The sequence below is a fragment of the Hypomesus nipponensis genome, chromosome 19 (assembly GCF_054491055.1).
Source record: "Hypomesus nipponensis isolate SF chromosome 19, ASM5449105v1, whole genome shotgun sequence".
Taxonomy (NCBI): Eukaryota; Metazoa; Chordata; class Actinopteri; order Osmeriformes; family Osmeridae; genus Hypomesus; species Hypomesus nipponensis.
Genome location: NC_140379.1, coordinates 1,170,254 through 1,192,500, shown reverse-complemented (window position 1 = coordinate 1,192,500; position 22,247 = coordinate 1,170,254). Strand labels below are relative to the sequence as shown.

General features: G+C 49.6%; 1 protein-coding gene across 1 annotated transcript in view; it reads left to right on the top strand.

The window, feature by feature from the left end:
• The window catches only part of mpped2a (metallophosphoesterase domain containing 2a), a 42,028-nt gene that overhangs the window by 7,246 nt on the left and 12,535 nt on the right, over positions 1-22,247 (top strand). The window contains exons 3-4 of the mRNA XM_084682383.1: positions 9,391-9,572; positions 14,162-14,387. Of these exons, the coding sequence (XP_084538509.1) occupies positions 9,391-9,572; positions 14,162-14,387 (408 nt within the window). The remainder of the gene's footprint in view (positions 1-9,390; positions 9,573-14,161; positions 14,388-22,247) is intronic.

The following is a 22,247-nucleotide window of genomic DNA, read 5'->3' as shown; positions in this document are numbered from 1 at the left end:
GTGTGCCCTGTGTCTCCTAATGGAGGGAGAGATATTAGGGGGAGAGGAGGGGGGTGCTGATTGGATGAATGGAGGTGGAGGGAGGGGGAAGGAAACACTCAGTCACACTTTTATTTGAATAGTTTTCTTTTTTTCAGTTGGGTTTCCACTCTTCTGCTCTCTCTCTCTCTCTCTCTCTCTCTCCCTCTCTCTCTCTCTCTGTCTGTCTGTCTGTCTTCCCCTCCCCCCCATCTCACCCTTCTCTCTCACTGACTGTTGGTCTCTCTCCCTCTTTCGGTCTCTCTCTCTCCCTCATCCTTGCTCCCACATCCTCTCTCTCCCCTTCTCGCTCCTGTGTTCATTTTGTTCCTCTGTAGTTTATTGAATTAGTGTAGACAGCTGAAACGCCCAAGATAAGACAGACGCTCTCTGCTCTTCTCAGAGAAACGATTTTGCTCTGTGGATGAGTGAGCCTGTGTGTGTGTGTGTGTGTGTGTGTGTGTGTGTGTGGGGGGGGGGGTATATATGAAAGGCTACCAATATGTTTGGATGTTTCACCTGGAAGAGCAGTAGTGATTGTAAGCGACGGTAAATATTTGTTACAATCCCAGAGATGATTATCTCTTTAATTTGACCCTCAGCTCACGTTACGACAACACACACTTTGGCACTAAAGTGTTCATGATTTGCCTCACACACACCTCATACACACACCTCATACACACACCTCATAGACACACCTCATAGACACACACCACACAGACAGACACACACCATACACACACACACACACACACACACACACATGCTGAGCAGCAGTGTAGTTCTGAGGGAAGGTGATAAGGGGAAAGGTCCTTTTTCATTGCTTGATCTGCACCATGATGATGCTATCCTTATCAAAGGCTGTGCTTGGCTGTGTGTGTGTGTGTGTGTGTGTGTGTGTGTGTGGGGGGGGGGGTTCATCTCCTCCCTCCTCTCCCTGCTCACTCACCCACATGTGATTAGTGTCTATTATATCTCTGAAAAGATGCAGAGGTTCATTCAGCGCTGATGCTCTTGAACTACATGTGAACCTTGTTATTGGGTTTTTTAACCGAAAATAACATCAATACTGTTCACTGTTCAAACTTCATTTATTTTAAAGATATTTGAATTGACAGTGGTCGTGTTTCATGGATTTTTATTACATAAATCTCAAACCTTTTTAAAGTGAATATAATACAATGTATTGGATCCTCTGTGGGAACATTCCTGGATAATCACCCGTTTATGCACTACAGAGAGCAGGTGGACCACAGTTGATTAGTGATTGACATTTGCTCTCTGACCTAAAGGTTGCATGCTGTGGCCATCCCATTAAGGGGGTTATTGACTACAAAGACATGGCAACCGCAGTGCAAGTTAATTGGCAATGAATCAGAGTGTAGGGAAGGAGGTGATTCCAGCTGATATGGTGGCGCATGAGAGAGGCTGTAGATGCCCCTCCCCTCAGTTGTAATTGACAGGACCCCCAGCCTCTCAGAACAGGCAATGCCAGGGCTGTTCACCTTTGACCCCTACTGGACCGAGGAGGAGGGCACGGGCTGAGGGCAGAGCTGGGGCCTCAGTTAGCAAGTGTGCCTAGGAATTGTTCTTACGTGAATAGTTGGAATATTAAACTTGTAGGAGATTATCCTTGACAAATTTCACCTGTGTTAGTCTATAAACTCATGCACAAATAAAAGTACAAAACACCCCATATTATCTACGTGTTGAATCACCAACAGGAGGAGGCTTTGGTGTCGGAGGTTGAGTGCAAAGTTTTATTTGGAACACTTAGAGGTGCTTTGACCAACAAAAAAAAGAATATTCTTTGGGAAAAGGTCATGATTACTGTTAACGCAGCATCTTCTCAGAGCAATCGTTGCCAGATATTTTTTGGTTTGATTTAAAATCAAGTGCAGATAAGGTCGTAGCCACACACAGGCTGGACATTGCTGCAAGTGGAGGTGCACAAGTTGAGACGAGCGTTACTCCAATGCAATTAAGAACTGCAGTAATTATTGGAGAAAAACATCGCTGTCATGTCAGGGGGGGACAGTGACCTAGTCGCAGGTCCGACCGTGTCCAATTCACCGTCTACTCGTGGTCAGGTGGAAGGTAAGTCAATTCATAATTAGATTTTCAACAGTGTTGTCAATTTTGTAGTCACCACTTTATTTACCAGGAAATTACAATCTGCTCTGATGCAGTAATGGAATCATTCCATAGCAGTCTCAGTGAGTGGAGACAGTGCCGGGTCATCCTGGGAGGCAGGTGTTCCCCTCGCTGCGCCCCACAGTGAGGCACCACGCTCCCGCACCACATCCAGCCGTGAGCCCAGGGTCCTGACAGCCTCAATCCTACACAAACAAGACAAAATCATCAACTCCATCAAAGATATAAATGAGAAATTAACTGGCATCTGCACTGCACTCAATTATATTAATCAATCCATACAGCAACTGGTTAACTGCCAGTCAAATGTTAAATAAAGGAGCCAAAGGCATGTGGGCTTTTCTTTACTTGGGGGGGGGGGGGGGGGGGTTGAATAATCTCCATCCTCCTTTGAACTGCCAAGTGCATTTGGAGGTTGGAAAGGTGGTGCGTCTGGCATGGCTTCGTGAGGTTAGTCTTCCTGAACAGGTGGAATGCCATGCTTGATGGCCATGTTATGTAGGGCACAACAGGCCATGACTATGTTGCAAGCCTTTTCCGGTGTACACCGCAAAGCACCCCCAGCAGATGACAAACGTGCGCTCCACGATCGACCTTGTGTGACTGTGTGCAGCATCATAGGATCTCTCCTGTCCGTCACAGGATAGAGTCCTGATTGGTCAAAGGAGTCAGCAGCCACAGTTTCAATGGAGAACCTCTGTCTCCTACAGGGAAACACATATAGGTCAATAGAATACACTAATGGCAAGTACTTGATGCCTGGGCAATACATACCAATAAGCCATCCATCCTGAACAACTCCCTCCTGTAAGCGAAGGCCAACGTTACTATTCTGCTGAATGAAGGAGTCGTGCGTTCCCCCCCCCCCCGGCCATCTCGCCACCACGTTCAACGAGACCTTTTGAACATCCGAAATGATTTGCACATTAATTGAGAGGAAGCCTTTTTCTGTTGATGTAATTGGACTCGTTCTGGTGCTTTAATCACAACGTGGGTGCAGTCCTCCGCTCCAGATGTGTTTGGGAAGCCGTCAACCACAAAGACGCCTTGTTTGATGACCTGTTGTGCGACAGTGTATGGGGAAGTATGTACTGAGGGGATCTGCACTGAATGTGAACTGGAATGCCATTCATTCTCCTTGTTGCTCTTTGTAAAGTCGGTCTTAGATCCTCGCATAATTCCACTAAAATGGGTTTATGGATTTAACGATATCTGCTAATTTGCACACTTCTTTGTGCAAAACAGTCATCAAGTCTCAAAACACGCGCTATCAACGAAATGCAGCGTGTGCTAAATCTACCAACACAGCTAGATCTGCTAGATCTGCCATCTTCTCTTAGATAGTCCGTGTTAATAGACTGTCTTTTATAGTGGTTCACGAGCATGTTATTGTCACATTACTCTACATTTCATAAATTCAGCAATATTAACAACTCCACTTATGGAGTTCAATTATATCATTTCAATATTTAATGGAAACCCTTGCGAAATGCTTTCATCATTGATTTCAATCTTATAGGCCTACATAGAGTTCCCGTGTACGCGATGAAATTGCATTGTTTCACCACTTGGAATTGTTCATACTCAGTTACGCATAGTATTGACCATTCTTAGATTTACGCACACTTTCAAGAAATCTCTTGGCATGATAAATCGCAACTTTTGCATGGATTCATTCGTACGAACGGTTTACGCACATATTAGTGCGTCTGTCTCCACCCTCCACTCTCTGAACACAACCAAACCATGGATCTGTTTCTGTGCCTCTCTGCCTCCCCCCCTCCATGTCTCTACCTCCCCCCCTCTCTGCTCCTCTCTCTCTCTCTCTCTTCCCCTTTTTCTTTTTCTGCCTCTCTCTTTGCCTCTCTCCTTCTCTCTTACCCCCCCCCCCCCTCTCTCTCTCTCTCTCTCTCTCTCTCTCTCTCTCTCTCTCTCTCTCTCTCTGCCTTTCTCCCTCCCTACCCCCCTCTCTCTCTTTCTCTACATCCTTCTGCACCTCATTGCTCCTCTCTTTGTATGACTGCCTTCCCACTCTACCTTCCCCTCTACCTCCCCCCCCCTCTACCTCACCCCCCCTCTACCTCCCCCCCCCTCTACCTCTCCCCACCCTCTACCTCCCCCTCTCTGCTTTGTTCTATAGCGGGTGGCCCTCCCCTGTCCCCGCCCCGCCCACCAGACCAAATTGTTGCTGATTATCCAGTTACTGAGAGCGTTCCGAGCCCTGCGTCGAATACCCGCCTTTCTCCTCCTTCCATTCCTTCTCTGCTCCATTCCCATTACGCTTGTCTTTAGCTTAGTGGGTAGAGCATCTGACCGCAGGTTCAAACCTCCCCTGGAAGTGGCTTTAGAGAAGTGTGTGCTTAGTGAATGCATTATATCATTTATTTACTGAACCACATAAGCTTGAAGTAAAACAAGCTGAGGTCTGTGATGAGAAGAGGGGAGGAGGAGAGGATGGGAGGAGGAAAAGGCAGGAAGCGAAGTTGAGGGGAGGAGGAGAGAAGTAAATGGAAGAGAGGAGAGTAGAGGAGACCTGCAGAGAGATTAGACTGCTGGCAGTGTGTAAGAGGAACACAAGGTTCTTTATTACTGCTGGAGGAGGGTTAGCCTCGCTTGTTTCAATCAATCAGTAGGAGAAGCTCACTAGAACTCCGGGAGGAGGAGATGCCAAGAGGTCTGACCTCCTTATCTGCTCCCAGCGCAGTGTCACGCCGGAGAGAAGCAGCCGGTACTGACCTCTCACCCAGTTGACTTGTGTGTTTTTCCAAAAGGCCCACAAGCCAAGTGTGCTGTCACAGGAAATATCCTCTCTCTGCATCTCTCCCCCTCTTCTCTTCTCCCTCTCTCTCTCTCTCTCTCTCTCTCTCTCTCTCTCTCTCTCTCTCTCTCTCTCTCTCTCTCTCTCTCTCTCTCTCTCTCTCTCTCTCTCTCATATGACACATGCTTCCAGTAACAGGGTCTGTGTTTCCTCCAGAGTGCTGCAGATCTGAGGTCTGGGTTACGCAGGCTCTCCTGTGCAGATCTGAGGTCTGGGTTACGCAGGCGCTCCTGTGTTCTGGTCTCCTTCTGGTAACAAATATTTATCCGAAAATGTTGTTGTCGAACTTTCAAAACTTTTTGGGGAAAACATTTTTTACATACAAACAGTGGTGAATATTATTGAATTTTTTTTTTGAGAAATATCAAAATTGATCAAAATCAATCAAAATATTTGATTGAAAACATTTGATGTGAGACATTTTGTCGCAAGTATTTTTTCACTGGAAAATGTTTTGTCTAAAACATTTTGTTGAAATTATTTTCGAACAAATGATTTCTACAAAATGTTTTGACAAAATATTTTGTCAAATAGACAGCTGAAACGTGTCAATATCCCCAAAAGGTCTGCAAAAGGGATTCCTGGCAAATACTTTTCGTGTCTGTAGTGTCTTTTTGTATTAATGTATTAATATGATGTGAGGTCCAGTTACCAGCGTCACCCTAAAACAGCTAGTAGTCATGGCTACCTAAGTATATGTCAGAGCGCACACTTTAACATTAGTGAAAAAGTGTATACTTTTGTACACACATCCTGTGATTAGCCTTTTTTGCACACCAAGTTGATCCCCGGTTCAAATCCCTGTATCTGTATCTCAATGGTTAGAGCATTTGACTGTTGATCATGAGGCTGCAGGTTTGAATTCACTGTATGTGGCTTTGGATAAAGTCTGTTAAATAAACATGCAGCTTTGGAGGGTCAGTGTGAGGTTTTTTGCCCTCGCTGGCAGACAGGCCTACTGTTTCAGACCTGCAGACAGGCCTGCAGACAGACCTGCAGACAGGCCTGCAGACAGACCTGCAGACAGGCCTGCAGACAGACCTGCAGACAGACCTGCAGACAGGCCTGCAGACAGACCTGCAGACAGGCCTGCAGACAGACCTGCAGTCAGACCTGCAGACAGACCTGCAGACACACCTGCAGACAGGCCTGCAAACAGACCTGCAGACAGAGCTGCAGACAGGCCTGCAGACAGACCTGCAGACAGACCTGCAGACAGACCTGCAGACAGACCTACTGTTTCAGACCTGCAGACACACCTGCAGACACACCTGCAGACAGGCCTGCAAACAGACCTGCAGACAGAGCTGCAGACAGACCTGCAGACAGACCTGCAGACAGACCTGCAGACAGACCTGCAGACAGGCCTGCAGACAGACCTGCAGACAGACCTGCAGACAGACCTGCTGTTTCAGACCTGCTGTTTCAGACCTGCAGACAGACCTGCTGTTTCAGACCTGCAGACAGGCCTGCAGACAGACCTGCAGACAGACCTGCAGACAGACCTGCAGACAGAGCTGCTGTTTCAGACCTGCAGACAGCTGTTTATCTCCTCCTGTGCTGTCTCCCCACCCCTCGCCCCAGTCTCATGAAGATGGCTCTTCTGGAAACCTTTCTGCCAGAATAAGCGTCTGTCAGGTTAGAATCCACACTTGGTTCTCTCTACCGGGCATATACTGTGCAAGAGATGACATGCAGTATCTGCAATGGGAGTTGGCATGTGTGTGTTTAAACCTCTCTACCTTCCACACAGGCTCAGTATTATTCTGTTGACTCCTTCGGTTAGGTTCTGCCTGGGTTAGGGTCTCCCTGGGTTAGGGTCTCCCTGGGTTGCGGTCTCCCTGGGTTACGGTCTCCCTGGGTTACGGTCTCCCTGGGTTACGGTCTCCCTGGAAACTGATTGATAGGGGCTACAGGTATTTGCTTTCGTTCTGCGGTGGATTCAATCTCAAAGAGGAGACACTTTTTCCTCCTCTTTTTACGGGGGTACATACCAGTCTGCCCTGTGTGTGTGTGTGTGTGTGTACGTGTGTGTGTGGGTGTACGTGTGTGTGTGTACGTGTGTGTGTATGGTTCTGTATCCATGCCTCTTCAATAACCAGAACTGTCGAATCCTCTGAAGCCCACGATGTCTCAACATTCCAAGGCCTAAATCTAATCAGAGGCTTTGTGTGTGTGTGTGTGTGTGTCTCGCCCATGCTTTCTCTGCTCACACACTGCTCACACACACACACACACACACACACACACACACACACACACACACACACGGCACTCAGTGACTTATTTATTTTTGCCCAGTCAATAACAAATCTAGTTTGCTGTGCTGCTGGGTTTTCATTTGATTTTCTCGGGGTGTGTTGGAGTTTTCAGAGGACCATGTCCCAGTCCAGCCACATCCAACAGCCTAGAGGAGATCTGTTATGTTGGGCCAGACACGCATACACACACTCACACTCCACTGCAAAATACACACATACACTCCACTGCAAAATACACACACACACTCCACTGCAAGATACACACACAGGCACACGCACCACTGCAGGACACTCACACACACTCCACCAAGTTCAGAATGCAGACCGGTCAGACTGTGCCCCCAGTAACGTGAGAGCAGGGGTGTGACGATACGTTTTTGTGTTGAAAAGCATGCGTACTGAACCGCATGCAGTTACATATGGAAAATAAAATGTCTTCAATTGTGTGAAATGCAGGCCTAATGTTTTCAGTGCCACCACACGCGCAGACCTTAAGGACCTAACACGGAACGTGCTGTCTGCCCCTCCCACTTCCACAGAAAAACTAAGATATTATATATTAAGCTAGATCGCTGCGATATGACTAGCTTAAAGATCATATTTTATTATGTTAGTTTTAGTCAATGAAAAAAAAACATGTTTCTAGCATTTCTATTGCTTTATCACAGACGTGCCTAACGGTCAAACACGGCTATCTCCAGCCTCAGTCTGACTACTGGTTCAGGAGAATTACACTTTTCCCAGTTACAAGGCTAATTCCAAGCCTGTTCGTCTGACGAACCGTTGGCCGCTGCTATTGAAGCTCTTATTTGTGGAGCAATTTCCCCGTAGGCCTATTTGAGTGTGTTTCTTGAAGAGGACGTCCTTTGTGTTCAGATGAGCCGTCCATTTCTCCTCGTCTGCCCTAATCACAGGGTTTTTCCTGCTTTAAAATGTTTTATTTTGTTCTGAGATGTTTGTATTTTTCCTATTTCTTGTGTGTTTATCGTGTAACCTTGTGTGAAGGTTTTATTTGGTGTGTGAGTGTCTCAGATCGGAGATGGGAGTGTTGATTAGTTGACTACAGAATGACATCTCTCCGTAATGAAATAATGGTGCGGTTGCAGAGTGCTGGGGATAGCGCACGCCTGACTTCAATTACTGACAAGATTTTCACTCTCTCCTTTCAGTCAAAGAAAGAGAGTAGCCTAGCTGTCTTTTTCTTCCATTTTAGCACTCCCTTGCTCGTGTTGAGAGAAATAGGCCTAAATAAAGGGCCCGGAATTCTTAAGTATTTTTTTTCTTCTTTTTTCTTTTAATGGACTGAAATGCATAAAATCACTATGCTTTCGCCAATCCTTAGTCCGTTTCTCCTTCTCCTCTGAACACTCTGGCGCTTGGTGGCTTTCAGCAGGAAAATAATTGATCTGAGGAATGCATCTCTCTGTCTGGGTTTAAATGTATTTTTTGGACGTGGAGAAAAATACAAATTTGCTTTCGCACCGGTTTACATTGTGCATAAAATAACAAACATTTACATTTAATTCACCACACTTTAAATAATGTTTATTTTCTGGGGCGTACGTATGTATTTTTCAAGACGAAATTAGCCAACCTTGACGGTTTTCTGCTTGGAAAACAATGAAACAGTTGTATGTGTACTACACAACGTCATCACGTTTCGGTCGAAGTCTTGGTACATTACAATTGATTCAGTTTTACAGATTAATCTCGAGCGACAGACATATGTTCAGTTCATAACCGTTTTGTATGTTTCTTATGGGCTTCTCTGCTCTGCTTTCTGCAGTATTTTCAAGTGTCACTTTGCAGAAAACCGTCTGCGAAATGACTAGTGTGACTGTAGGGTCATCTCTAAACTGTTAGCTCAGTGAAGGTGTTTTAGGTTCAGGTGGAGTTGCTGTACATTCCACAACTAACACACACACACACACACACACACTCTAACTGACCTCACAACTCAATGCTCCACTGGAATTTTGCTACTGTATGACTAAATCTTTTTCCCTCCCTCACTTTCTCTCGCTACAATTCTATCTCCCTCTGCCTCCCACCTTTCCTCTTCCTCTCTTACTGTCTCTCCTTCCCTCCATCCATCCCTCCACCCTTCCTTCTCTCTCTCTCTCTCCCCCCCCCCAGGGTGGACCCTATCTCTTATGACACCTCCAAGCCTGCGGGCCACACCAGGTTTGTGTGTGTGTCGGACACACACTCCCGTACGGACGGGATTCAGATGCCGTATGGAGATGTGCTGCTGCACACTGGAGACTTCACTGAGCTGGGGCTGCCCTCCGAGGTCAAGAAGTTCAACGACTGGCTAGGTAACACACACACACACACAAACTGCACTCACAGACTGCAGACACATATACACACACTCTGCTCCCACACAGATACACACAGCACAGACCACACACACCGTGGCACACACAGTCAGACACGCACACAGAAACACACACAGACACCGCCCACACACACACCTTTCACTCACACACACAGAGGGAGGGTGAAACTCAGGCTGGGGTGGGGCAGGAGAGGGTGTGTGTGTGTGAGTGAGAGAAAGCGAGTGTGTGTGTGTGTGTGTGTGTGTGTAGTGGCACTCGCTACCCCCCACTGTTGAGCTCAAGTGTCCAGTTTAACCCCAGTGACCCCAGTGACCCTAACACTAACACTTCTGTCCAGTTAACCTCTGACCTCCCAGTCAGGCCGATCTGAGAGTGGGGCCCTCCTGTGTGTGTGTGTGTGTGTGTGTGTGTGTGCGCGCGGCCCGCACGCGTGTTTCTTTTGTGTGTTAACTGTTATTTAACTATTGTCCATGTAACCTGGGATTCCTGGTGGTTTATTGTCAGAGAAACATACAGATAAAATAGCACACACATACTGGCACGCACACACAAGTCATTTCTGTCTCTCTTTCTCTCTCTGTCTTTTTCAAACACACACTCTCTCTCCGACTCCCTCTCTCTGTCACTCACATACACACCCACACACACTTAACCACATGTCACCAGTCACACACACTTCACCACACTCACACACACCGCACACTTCACCTTACCACATAAACACCACACACACACACACACCACACACTTCACCTTACCACATAAACACCACACACACACACTGTCTCTCACACACACATTCTCTTGCTCACACACACCCTCTCTCTCTCACACAGACACCCCCCCCCCTCTCTCTCTCTCTCTCTCTCTCTCTTTCTCACACACACACAGACACACCCACACACTCTCAGCAGTCCTCCATGAGGTGTCACAGTGTAGGTCTGCCAGGCTTTCTCCATGACGATGTCTTCCCTGTCTCAGCGCTGATAGATACCATAGCAACCTGGAGGAGGTTGCCTGTCCCTGTAGCTTGTCCATCCATCACACCAGACTGTGTGTGTGTTAGAGAGAGAGAGGGTGTGTGTGTGTGTGTGTGTGAGAGAGAGACAGAGAAAGAGAGAGAGAGAGACAGAGAGAGAGAGAGAGAGAGAGAGAGAGAGAGAGAGAGAGAGAGGGTGTGTGTGAGAGCGGGTGTGTGTGTGTAGTACCTGTTTGGCTGTTTGTGCGTGCGTGTGTGTGTGTCTAAAAAGATGGACGTACTTATAATGGCAAATCAATATGGACCAATGGAAAATGACCCAGTGTGTTTTAGTAGAGCCAGGTCTGTCATTACCCTGTTAGAGCAGAGAGTACTGTGTGTGTGTGTGTGTGCACCATGCAGTGCTGTGTCAGCACACCTGTTCATCACACACCCAATACTTAGGAGTGGAGGAGAGAGGGGGAAGAGTGGATGGAGGAAGAGAGGGCAGAAGAGGGGAGAACAAAGGAGAACTGCAGACCTAGTGATGGTGACTTGTGGAACATTCTGTCAGTTGAACACAAGGTGGGAGGAGGAGAGGAGACAGATGGAGTGAGGTGTGTGTGTGTGTGTGGGGGGGGGGGGGTGGGGGGGGGGGGGGGCTGTCTGCACGGATATTTGTAACCTTCAGTAAAAAAAGAATTAACCTTAAAATTGGTTTGTTTCCAAAAACACAAATAAATCTGTGTGTGTTGTCCGTGCTGTGACAGTGATCACTAAGATGTTTCTGCCAGCTCTGAATCTCAACCATTACTCCATATTTATATTGTTTCGTCATTTGTCAGAGAGAGAGGCCACAGTCTTTGTGGTGAAAAGTATAACAATAGTTAGTTAGTTGGTGTGTGTGTGTGTCTGGTCTTGCTCAGCTACATTTGTGGGGAACAGAGGAAAAAAGAAAAGGATGAAGAAAAACCTGTTGTGTGTGAAATATCAGTATTCTGATGCAGAGAATGTTAGTGAACGTAAACACTTGGATCTCCCTCCAAGGCAAATCTTTGTACTATCACCTCACTTTGGGAGAGAGGGAGAGGGAGAGGGAGAGGGGGTTCTTACTGTGTGATGGAGAGAAAGAAAAAGAGGTAGAGAGAGTCTGTGCCACCCAATAAGAGCAACAGTCAAAATACAGCCCCCCACACACAGACAAACACACACACTCCCTTCCTAGATGACTATCACGCGTCTACTGTACGTGGTGGTGTTCTATTCAATTCAATAGTGCTTTATTGGCAAGAATGGGGGAACATTTTTGCCAAAGCCATATAATATATCAGAAGTAAAGTAAAATATCAATTATTAAACATTTAAATTTGATAAATTAAATTACTTACAACATGAAAACCAAAGATAATATATAAAGTAAAATACAGAATGTGTGTACATATATAAAAACAAATACGATTAAAATAAATGGGTGGAGGTTTCTCTTTACGGTTTCAGCACAGCTGGATAGAGGTGGGAAGGTGGGGAGCAGGAGAAGGTGGGAAGGTGGGGAGCAGGTGAAGGTGGGGAGCAGGTGAAGGTGGGGAGCAGGAGAAGGTGGGCAGCAGGAGAAGGTGGGTAAAGGTGGGGAGCAGGTGAAGGTGGGGAGCAGGAGAAGGTGGGTGAAGGTGGGGAGCAGGAGAAGGTGGGGAGCAGGAGAAGGTGGGTGAAGGTGGGGAGCAGGAGAAGGTGGGTGAAGGTGGGGAGCAGGAGAAGGTGGGCAGCAGGAGAAGGTGGGTGAAGGTGGGGAGCAGGTGAAGGTGGGTGAAGGTGGGCAGCAGGAGAAGGTGGGGAGCAGGAGAAGGTGGGTGAAGGTGGGGAGCAGGAGAAGGTGGGTGAAGGTGGGGAGCAGGTGAAGGTGGGCAGCAGGAGAAGGTGGGTGAAGGTGGGGAGCAGGTGAAGGTGGGTGAAGGTGGGGAGCAGGAGAAGGTGGGCAGCAGGAGAAGGTGGGTGAAGGTGGGGAGCAGGTGAAGGTGGGTGAAGGTGGGGAGCAGGAGAAGGTGGGCAGCAGGAGAAGGTGGGTGAAGGTGGGGAGCAGGAGAAGGTGGGTGAAGGTGGGGAGCAGGAGAAGGTGGGCAGCAGGAGAAGGTGGGTAAAGGTGGGGAGCAGGTGAAGGTGGGGAGCAGGAGAAGGTGGGTGAAGGTGGGGAGCAGGAGAAGGTGGGTGAAGGTGGGGAGCAGGAGAAGGTGGGCAGCAGGAGAAGGTGGGTAAAGGTGGGGAGCAGGTGAAGGTGGGGAGCAGGAGAAGGTGGGTGAAGGTGGGGAGCAGGAGAAGGTGGGTGAAGGTGGGGAGCAGGAGAAGGTGGGCAGCAGGAGAAGGTGGGTAAAGGTGGGGAGCAGGAGAAGGCCAGGGAGGTGGGCAGCAGGAGAAGGTGGGTAAAGGTGGGTAGCAGGTGAAGGTGGGGAGCAGGAGAAGGTTGGTGAAGGTGGGGAGCAGGAGAAGGTGGGTGAAGGTGGGGAGCAGGAGAAGGTGGGTGAAGGTGGGGAGCAGGAGAAGGTGGGTGAAGGTGAGGAGCAGGAGAAGGTGGGTGAAGGTGGGCAGCAGGAGAAGGCCAGGGAGGTGGGCAGCAGGAGAAGGCCAGGGAGGTAGGCCTTCCAGCTGTCTGTCAGCCTCCACGGTTAAGTTCTGTACTACAAAGAGAGAGCAGAGGATAGAGACCATGGACAGAGAGGGAGAGAGCAGAGGAGAGAGACCATGGACAGAGAGGGAGAGAGCAGAGGAGAGAGCAGAGGAGAGATAGCAGAGGAGGCGTGTGTATGTGTATAGAGAGAGAGCGAAGGAGATAGCTATAGAGAGAGGGCCAGGGTTGAGTGCTCAATCTCCAGGGATAAATAGATGTCTTTGCCAGACGACAGGAAAGGGCTCTGGGACAAAGAAGCAGGGCGAGGGAGGGCGAGGAGGGCACGGTGGAAATTGAACGATGACTCGCGGAGGTCTAATAGATGTTTCTTCTTATTTAGGTCACGCTCTTTGTTTAGCACTCCCAAGGTTTGGGCCGGGCCGCCTGATGGACGGTGGCCTTAGAGGGTCAAGTGGAACCTTGAGGGGTGATTGTTGTCTGGGTGAGACTCGCCCTCAGGAGAGAGTATTCACACCCCAGATAAGGCAGCCCGGCTGGCGCTTGTTAACATTGTTGATTGAATCATTTGTGTAAATGGACTTACTTACTCGACGGATAGGTGATGTTTAGTTACGGGTTAATGACTGAGGGTCTTTGTGTGTGGGGGTCGTTTTGAGCAGGATCTATTTGGTGCGAGAAAGGCTGTTTTGTCCTTTTCTGAGGGACTTTTGTAGTATCTTGACTCCTCCCTTTCTTCCTTATTCCCCCCCCTCTCTCTCTCTCCCTCTCTCCCCCCCCCTCTCTCTCTCTCTCTCTCTCCCCCCCCCCTCTCTCTCTCTCTCTCCCCCCCCCCCTCTCTCCCCTCTCTATCCCTCCTCCTGTCTTCCCTGCAGATAACTCCAGCCATCATCAGGGTTTTATATGGTGGTGATACTGTTCGCTCACTAACCTATCACAACAGTGATCATACATGCATCTAAAGCCACTAACGTGTGCGTGCTCCCCCAGGAGGCCTCCCCTATGACTTCAAGGTGGTGATCGCGGGGAACCACGAGCTGACCTTTGATAAGGACTTCATGGCAGAGCTGGTGAAGCAGGACTACTACAGGTTCCCATCCGTGTCCAAGCTGAAGCCGGAGGACTTTGACGACGTCCAGTCCCTCCTCACCAACTGTGTCTACCTCCAGGACTCTGATGTGACGGTCAAGGGCTTCCGGATATACGGCACGCCATGGTAAGACCACACCCACCTCTGTCGTGGTAACGCCCCCTCTCTATATATATTTTCGATAAAACGTTTTGGGAAAATTATTTGCCATCCAAAGTTTTTCGACAAAATATTTTGACAAAATACTTTCCACAAAAATAATTTTTACAAAATATCTTAGACAAAAATATTTTTTAGAAAATGTTTTCTGTTAAATAATTTCCATCGAGAGTGTTCGATGCCTCCCACTGTGCTGTGGAAGTTCTACGCATGGTACAACTTCCTCTCTTGTCACAGCACAGGTGAAGGTAGGCCTGCAACATCAAGGAAAGGAAAAGCTCGACCTTGTGGGGATGTTTCCTTGTGGGGATGTTTCCTTGTGGGGATGTTTCCTTGGTACTCATAAGGTGTTATTGTGCTATTTCTAGAGGGTTTGGGGTTAAGAGCTGCGGTGAGGTTAGGGTATGGTTCTGGTTAGGGTTAAGGTTAGGTTATTGTTAATGTCAGGGATAAGGTTTAGGAGTTAAAACGATCCTCAATGGAACTGAATTATTTGACCCCACAAGGATGGCAATACAAACCTGTGTGTGTATGTGCATGTGTGTGTGCATGTGTGTGTTTGTGTAGTCTTTTAATAACTAAAGGGTGATAGGTCAGTTTCCTGTAGGACTGGCATTTCCCCTCCTCATCTCTTAAAAGAAAAGTGTGTGTGTGTGTTACTTCCCTCCACTGTGTGTACGGTCTCCAGCTCAGTCTGGTCTCAGGTCCATCCTGCTGGACTATTATTAGCATGTTAGCGGCTAGGCTAAGGAAGCAGCGTGCAGGGAGTGAGGGGGGAGCCACTTCACAGTAGCAGGAGGGAATCAGAAGGAAACTCAGAGAAAGGTCCCCCCTCCTCCTCACTGTTTAACCTGATAGATCTGTCTGTTTCTCTCTTTGTCTCTCTCTCTGTCTCTCTCTCCCTCTCTCTCTGTCTATCCCTCTCTCTGTTTCTCTCCTTCTCTCTGTCAATCCCTCTCTCTGTTTCTCTCTCTCTCACCCTCTTTCTCCCTCTCCCTCCCTCTATCCCCCCTCTCTCTCCCTCTATCTCTCTCTCTCCCTGCCCCTCTCTCCTCCCTCTGTCAGTTCTTTCAGACAGGGTGGTCTCTCTCTCCCTGGTGTGTGTTTACCAGGAGGAAGGCTGAGTGTGTTGTGACAGCCAGGGTTTCCCCTGAGAGGCAGCGCTCTCAGCTGCCTTCCCACCCACACCCACAACCACACCCTCTCCCCTCTCCCCTCTCCCCTCTCCCCTCTCCCCTCTCCCCTCTCCCCTCTCCCCTCTCCCCTCTCCCCTCTCCCCTCTCCCCTCTCCCCTCTCCCCTCGCCCCTCGCCCCTCCCCCCTCAGGGTTCAGGAGGGATGAGGTTGAGTTTGATGTAGAGCATCAGGAGCAGAGAGAGACAGGAGGCAGAAACTGCTCAGACTCACTGACAGATGCTGTACAGAGCTGAAACCTAAACCCACCACACACAAGCACACACACATGAACAAGCACAGACCCCCCCCCCAACAGGTCTGTTCCACAGCATCCACACCTCTCCCCCTCCCTCCTACCCTCCCTCCCTGCCTCCCTCCCTCTCTCTCGCTTTCTCCCTCTCTCTCTCTCTCTCTCTCTCTGTCTCTCTCTCTGTCTCTCTGCCGTGTTATCCTCTAATGCTGCTGATGTCATCAACCCTGCCTCACCACAGGAAATGATGTCATGCCCAGGGTCCTTAGGCCGTGTCTGTGTTCCAGAGACAGCTGGTCTGGTTGTCTCTCTGCTGGTCTGGCCATCTCTGTGAACTTTCTTCTGGCTGAAGAGAGACTGTAGATGCCCCTGTGAGACACAGTGATCCGGGATCTGCTGTTGAGTTGGAGGTTATGCTCTTAGAGGGGCTGTGGGTTTGTGTCAGAAGAGCTTTGATTGCAATTGTAAGCGCACATTCGAATGAGGAACTCCCATACACACACTATTTCTCTGTTTCACAACTGTGTGTGTGTGTGTGTGTGTTTCAGACCTCTATAAGGATTAGTGTGATTGGTGTGTTTGGTGTGAATGTGCTTGATTTCACTGAGTTCACTGATCCTCTCCTGTGTGGAGATGCGTGTGTCTGGGTAATCGCCTGATACTGAGAGCTGAAGTCAAGACTGATGCCTTTAGGTACTTTTGCACAATTGCACCCTAACTTGCTTGCTGATGTGTGTGTGTGTGTGTGGTGTGTGTGTGGTGTTTGTCCTATGACTGCAACCCAGAGGACTTGATGCAGATTTTGTCATTTGAAGATTTTCATTTTATTCATTTATTCATTTTCCTCTGGAAAGGTTAGCTCATTCATGTCTGTGTCCAGGAGAGAGTGGGAGAGAGAGAGACCCTCATTCAAAAGGTATTATTGACAGAGAGCACACGCACACATTCACTCACTTACAGACACTCTGTTCACACACACACTCAGCTCTCTCTCTCAGCAGTGAGGGCTGCTCTCTCTAGCAGTGAGGGCTGCTCTCTCTCTCAGCAGTGAGGGCTGCTCTCTCTCAGCAGTGAGGGCTGCTCTCTCTCTCAGCAGTGAGGGCTGCTCTCTCTCAGCAGTGAGGGCTGCTCTCTCTCTCAGCAGTGAGGGCTGCTCTCTCTCAGCAGTGAGGGCTGCTCTCTCTCAGCAGTGAGGGCTGCTCTCTCTAGCAGTGAGGGCTGCTCTCTCTCAGCAGTGAGGGCTGCTCTCTCTCAGCAGTGAGGGCTGCTCTCTCTCAGCAGTGAGGGCTGCTCTCTCTAGCAGTGAGGGCTGCTCTCTTTAGCAGTGAGGGCTGCTCTCTCTAGCAGTGAGGGCTGCTCTCTTTAGCAGTGAGGGCTGCTCTCTTTAGCAGTGAGGGCTGCTCTCTCTAGCAGTGAGGGCTGCTCTCTTTAGCAGTGAGGGCTGCTCTCTCTAGCAGTGAGGGCTGCTCTCTTTAGCAGTGAGGGCTGCTCTCTCTCAGCAGTGAGGGCTGCTCTCTCTCTAGCAGTGAGGGCTGCTCTCTCTCTCAGCAGTGAGGGCTGCTCTCTCTCTCAGCAGTGAGGGCTGCTCTCTCTCAGCAGTGAGGGCTGCTCTCTCTAGCAGTGAGGGCTGCTCTCTCTCTCAGCAGTGAGGGCTGCTCTCTCTAGCAGTGAGGGCTGCTCTCTCTCTCAGCAGTGAGGGCTGCTCTCTCTAGCAGTGAGGGCTGCTCTCTCTCTCAGCAGTGAGGGCTGCTCTCTCTAGCAGTGAGGGCTGCTCTCTCTCTCAGCAGTGAGGGCTGCTCTCTCTCTCAGCAGTGAGGGCTGCTTTCTCTCTCAGCAGTGAGGGCTGCTCTCTCTCTCAGCAGTGAGGGCTGCTCTCTCTAGCAGTGAGGGCTGCTCTCTCTCTCAGCAGTGAGGGCTGCTCTCTCTCTCAGCAGTGAGGGCTGCTCTCTCTCTCAGCAGTGAGGGCTGCTCTCTCTCAGCAGTGAGGGCTGCTCTCTCTAGCAGTGAGGGCTGCTCTCTCTCAGCAGTGAGGGCTGCTCTCTCTAGCAGTGAGGGCTGCTCTCTCTCAGCAGTGAGGGCTGCTCTCTCTAGCAGTGAGGGCTGCTCTCTCTCTCAGCAGTGAGGGCTGCTCTCTCTAGCAGTGAGGGCTGCTCTCTTTAGCAGTGAGGGCTGCTCTCTCTCTCAGCAGTGAGGGCTGCTCTCTCTAGCAGTGAGGGCTGCTCTCTCTCAGCAGTGAGGGCTGCTCTCTCTCAGCAGTGAGGGCTGCTCTCTCTCAGCAGTGAGGGCTGCTCTCTCTCAGCAGTGAGGGCTGCTCTCTCTCCTCCCAGCAGATGGAAATAATAGCAGGAGATCTTCTATCTCAATGTGGCAATGAATTTGGATGTGCTTTTAAAACGGCTTAGCTGATTGGTCTGGGGCTGCAGCCTACTTCTACATGATTGGCAGCTAGGGAATGCAAAGGCTAGTTTGATTGGTTTGGGGCTAAGAGGAAGAGTTGTCATTGGTTTGTGTCAGATCCAGTGTTCCGCTCTGGCGCCAGGCTCACGTTGGTTTTGGCTGCTTGCCCATAACACACACACACACACACACACACACCTCACACACACAGCTTGACTTCATTGTCTGTCTGAAGGATGAACTCCAGACCAGAGGTTGTGTTTTAGACGGTCTAGTGTGACTATTGGTCATGGGTCCAGAAAACATTTATGGATGTCATTTGGTAGATTTGCTAAAAAATGTGGATTTCCTCTTCTCCTTCTCTCTCCTTTCCTCCTTTCCTTTCCTCCTCTCCTCTCTTTTCCTTTCGTCCTCTCTCCTCTCCTCCTTTCCTCTCTTTTCCTTTTTTCCTCTCTCCTCTCCTTTCCTCCTCTCCTCTCATTTCCTTTCCTCCTCTCTCCTCTCCTCACCTTTCCTTTTCTTCTCTCCTCTCTTTTCCTTTCCTCCTCTCTCCTTTCCTCCTCTCCTCTCCTCTGCCTCTGTTCCCTGTTTGTCAGCATTCAGCTTCTGATTAAGGAGTCATGTTACTGATGGAGTGGCATTTACCTTGCTGCTCAGACAGACAGCATGGAGCCTGGCAAGAGGGAGAGAGAGAGGAAGACAGCTGGGGGGGGGAGAGAGAGGGAGAGGGTAGATAGAAGTGGGGGCTAAGATGGGGTAGGGGAGGGAGGCTGGGGGAAGGGAGAGGTGGAGGGCAGGGGTGTAGAGGGGGAGGGAGGCTGGGGGGAGGGAGGCTGGGGGGCAGGGGTGTAGAACGGGAGGGAGGCTGAGGGGAGGGAGGCAGGGGTGTAGAGGGGGAGGGAGGCTGGGGGGAGGGAGGCTGGGGGGCAGGGGTGTAGAGGGGAAGGAGGCTGGGGGGCAGGGGTGTAGAGGGGGAGGGAGGCTGGGGGCAGGGAGGCTGGGGGGCAGGGGTGTAGAGGGGGAGGGAGGCTGGGGGGTAGGGAGGCTGGGGGGAGGGGGTGTAGAGGGGGATGATGGCAGACACACATGTATATTTCAAGACAGAAAAACAAATCCATGCATACAGAATATCGGAACACACACACACACACACAAGCTGTAGTGGAGATACTACACAGGCAGTGTTCCACATACCCAGTAACACCCCCCCCCCTCCCCCAATCTTAGTTTGAGGCCCCAACCCGTCACCCAGAGAGAGTGATGTGTGCTAGCCAGCCTTTAATAAACCCCCTTCTTTTGGGGTCAGGGCTGCATCACACACACCCCCACTCTCTCTCACGCACGCACACACACACACACGCACAAACCCAACAACTCCATCAAACCTAGTCATGGAAAAGAGCTGACGCAGTCAAAGTCAAACGTAGCTTCAACTCAGGTTCTGTTCTGTTCCTGGGTTAGGGTTGGTGCTTTGTGATGCCTGTGTGTGTTCCTCAGGACCTGTTCCTGGTTGCCTGTGCCTGTCCAGAGACACACACTCACACACACACACACACACTCACACACACTCAGACAGCAGGGAGGATCATACCTCATGATTCAAATCGATTCTTGGGGTCACGATTCGATTCAAAATCAATTCCCAATTTGCAATTGTTAATAATAAAGAAAAAAAAGAAAAACATTTAAAAAATGTGATGTGAATCGCTAGAAGACTGAATCGCGATTCAAATGTGAATCGATTTTTTCCCCCTAATACACAATACACACACACCCCAATACACACCCCCCCCATACACACACACCCCAATACACACACTACCCCATACACACACACCCCAATACACACATACACACCTGTTCTGGAGATCCACTCCTCTCCCCAGCCTACATCAGCACTATGTGTGTGTGTGTGTTTGTGTGTGTGTGTTCGTCTAAACACAAGGCTATTCTATGTGGATTCATTACGATTATTAAACGGCCTGTTTTCTCTCTCTTTAGTTAAGCGTTTGGTTTCTGCAGTGTTCTCCTGCAGGAATATCTGTCTGTGTTTCTGCCTTTGAATGTAATCAGCAGCAGAATCAGCAGCAGGGAAACACAATGGAGCCAGGCTGACACACACACACACACACACACACGTAGTACACACACAAACACACAGAGTACCTACACACGGTTTATTTACCCAGTGTGAACACGTCAAACATGCCCCTCATGTGGTCCGTCCATTAAAGCTGGCCTTGAAGTCGCCCTGTGTGGGTGTGTGTGTGTGTGTGTGTGTGTGTGTGTTTGCCTGCCTGCAAAAAATGGGGTGCACTTTCACATGTTTGTTTTACTGCCCCTATCTACCACCTGATAAGAGAGAGAGACAGCGAGAGGAACAATGAGAGAGAGAGAGAGAGAGAGAGAGAGAGATATGATTCAACAATGATAAACGCAAGAAAAGAGTTGAGAGAAGGAGATGGGTAAAGAGGTGGCTGGGCTCAGAGAGGGAGATAAGGAACAAAGAAAGAGAAGCAGAGAAACTATGGAAAGGAGGGAGGGCAGCCGAGGGAGAGAGACTATGGAAAGGAGGGAGGGCAGCCGAGGGAGAGAGACTATGGAAAGGAGGGAGGGCAGCCGAGGGAGAGAGACTATGGAAAGGAGAGAGGGCAGGTGGGAGAGAGAGGGAGCCAGAGAGACTATGGAGGGAAGATGAGAGAAAGAGGGAGGGAAAGAACACGAGAGAAACAGACAAAAAGAGACTGCGGAGAGAGAAAACAAGGAGGAGGAAAGGAAGAGGCAGGAGAGAGAACAAGAGAGAGAACGAAAGAGAACAAGAGAGAGAACAAGAGATGGAGAGAGAGAGAGAGAGAGAAGGAGAGAGAGAGCGCTCACCCCGGCCAGCTTGCTGCTGTAATGAACATTAGGGGCTGCGGTGTGAATTTAATGACCTGTGAAACAAACAGCCCGGCTGAGACGAGCGACTCCGCATGCTTACTGGCTCCGTTATTAATACCGGCTCGGGGATGCCGCTGTGTAAACACACGGTATGTCAGGCTGCCTTACGAGCCTAGCTAAACACACAGGACATCTCTGCCACGGTAGCACAACCGGAGGCTGTGAAACCGGGTCAAGTCCCCCTCGTACCCGGAGAATTGATAGCTTGCTCCTCGCTAACTGCGCTGCTTCTGCTAGCTAAAGGGAAATGAAGTACACGTCGCGGCAAATCGGGCCGTAGGTTAGTCACGGGCAATGAATAGCTTAGCGATAGGGTTAGCTAGGTTAGCTAGCGTTAATAAATTGCAGCGGTATCGCGAAGTCGGCAAAGTGGGAACGACCTGCTCTGTGATGAAGCGCTCGGCAACACGCGCTCCCTGTCAGCTGGGGGTAGATTACATCTTGGGGTAACAACCGCAGCTAGCTAGCTGTGAGCCGAGGGAGACAGGGGGGGAGAGAGAGGGGGAGAGCCATACCCTGTCCTTTCACAAAAGAGGCTAGGAGGTCAGGAGAGAAGGGTGAATTAGACCTCATTCTCTTGGTACTGGCTCAGGTTTAATCAAACTATTTGGCACAGTGGGGAGTGCAGGGGAGATGAGAGAAGCCCAGAGCAGTCCAGCTGTCCATGACATGAGGAGGATATGGGAGGCTGCTTAGGGCTACAGAGGACTGAATGTCAGAATGTTCTGGAAGAGAGACTAAGATGGTTCACCGCTCAGCATGGCTGGGTCTTAAACACAAGCCCACCTATCCTTCCTCTTACCTCTCCTTCCTCCCCTCCTCCTCTCCCTCCCCTCTTACTCCCTCCCCTCCTCTCTCTCTGTCACCATATCCTCCCAGCAGCTAGCTACACAACACAAAGTCCTCAAACCCTGAACCCTGTTCTTCTTTGTATTTCTTTGGCTTTGTTCAATGAATACTGTCAATCTGGCTGCATGTGTGTTCTGGACATGTCTACACCTGCTGTGTGTGTGTGTGTTTGTGTGTGTACAGAGTTAAGGGGAGGGATGTGGGCATGCGTCTGTT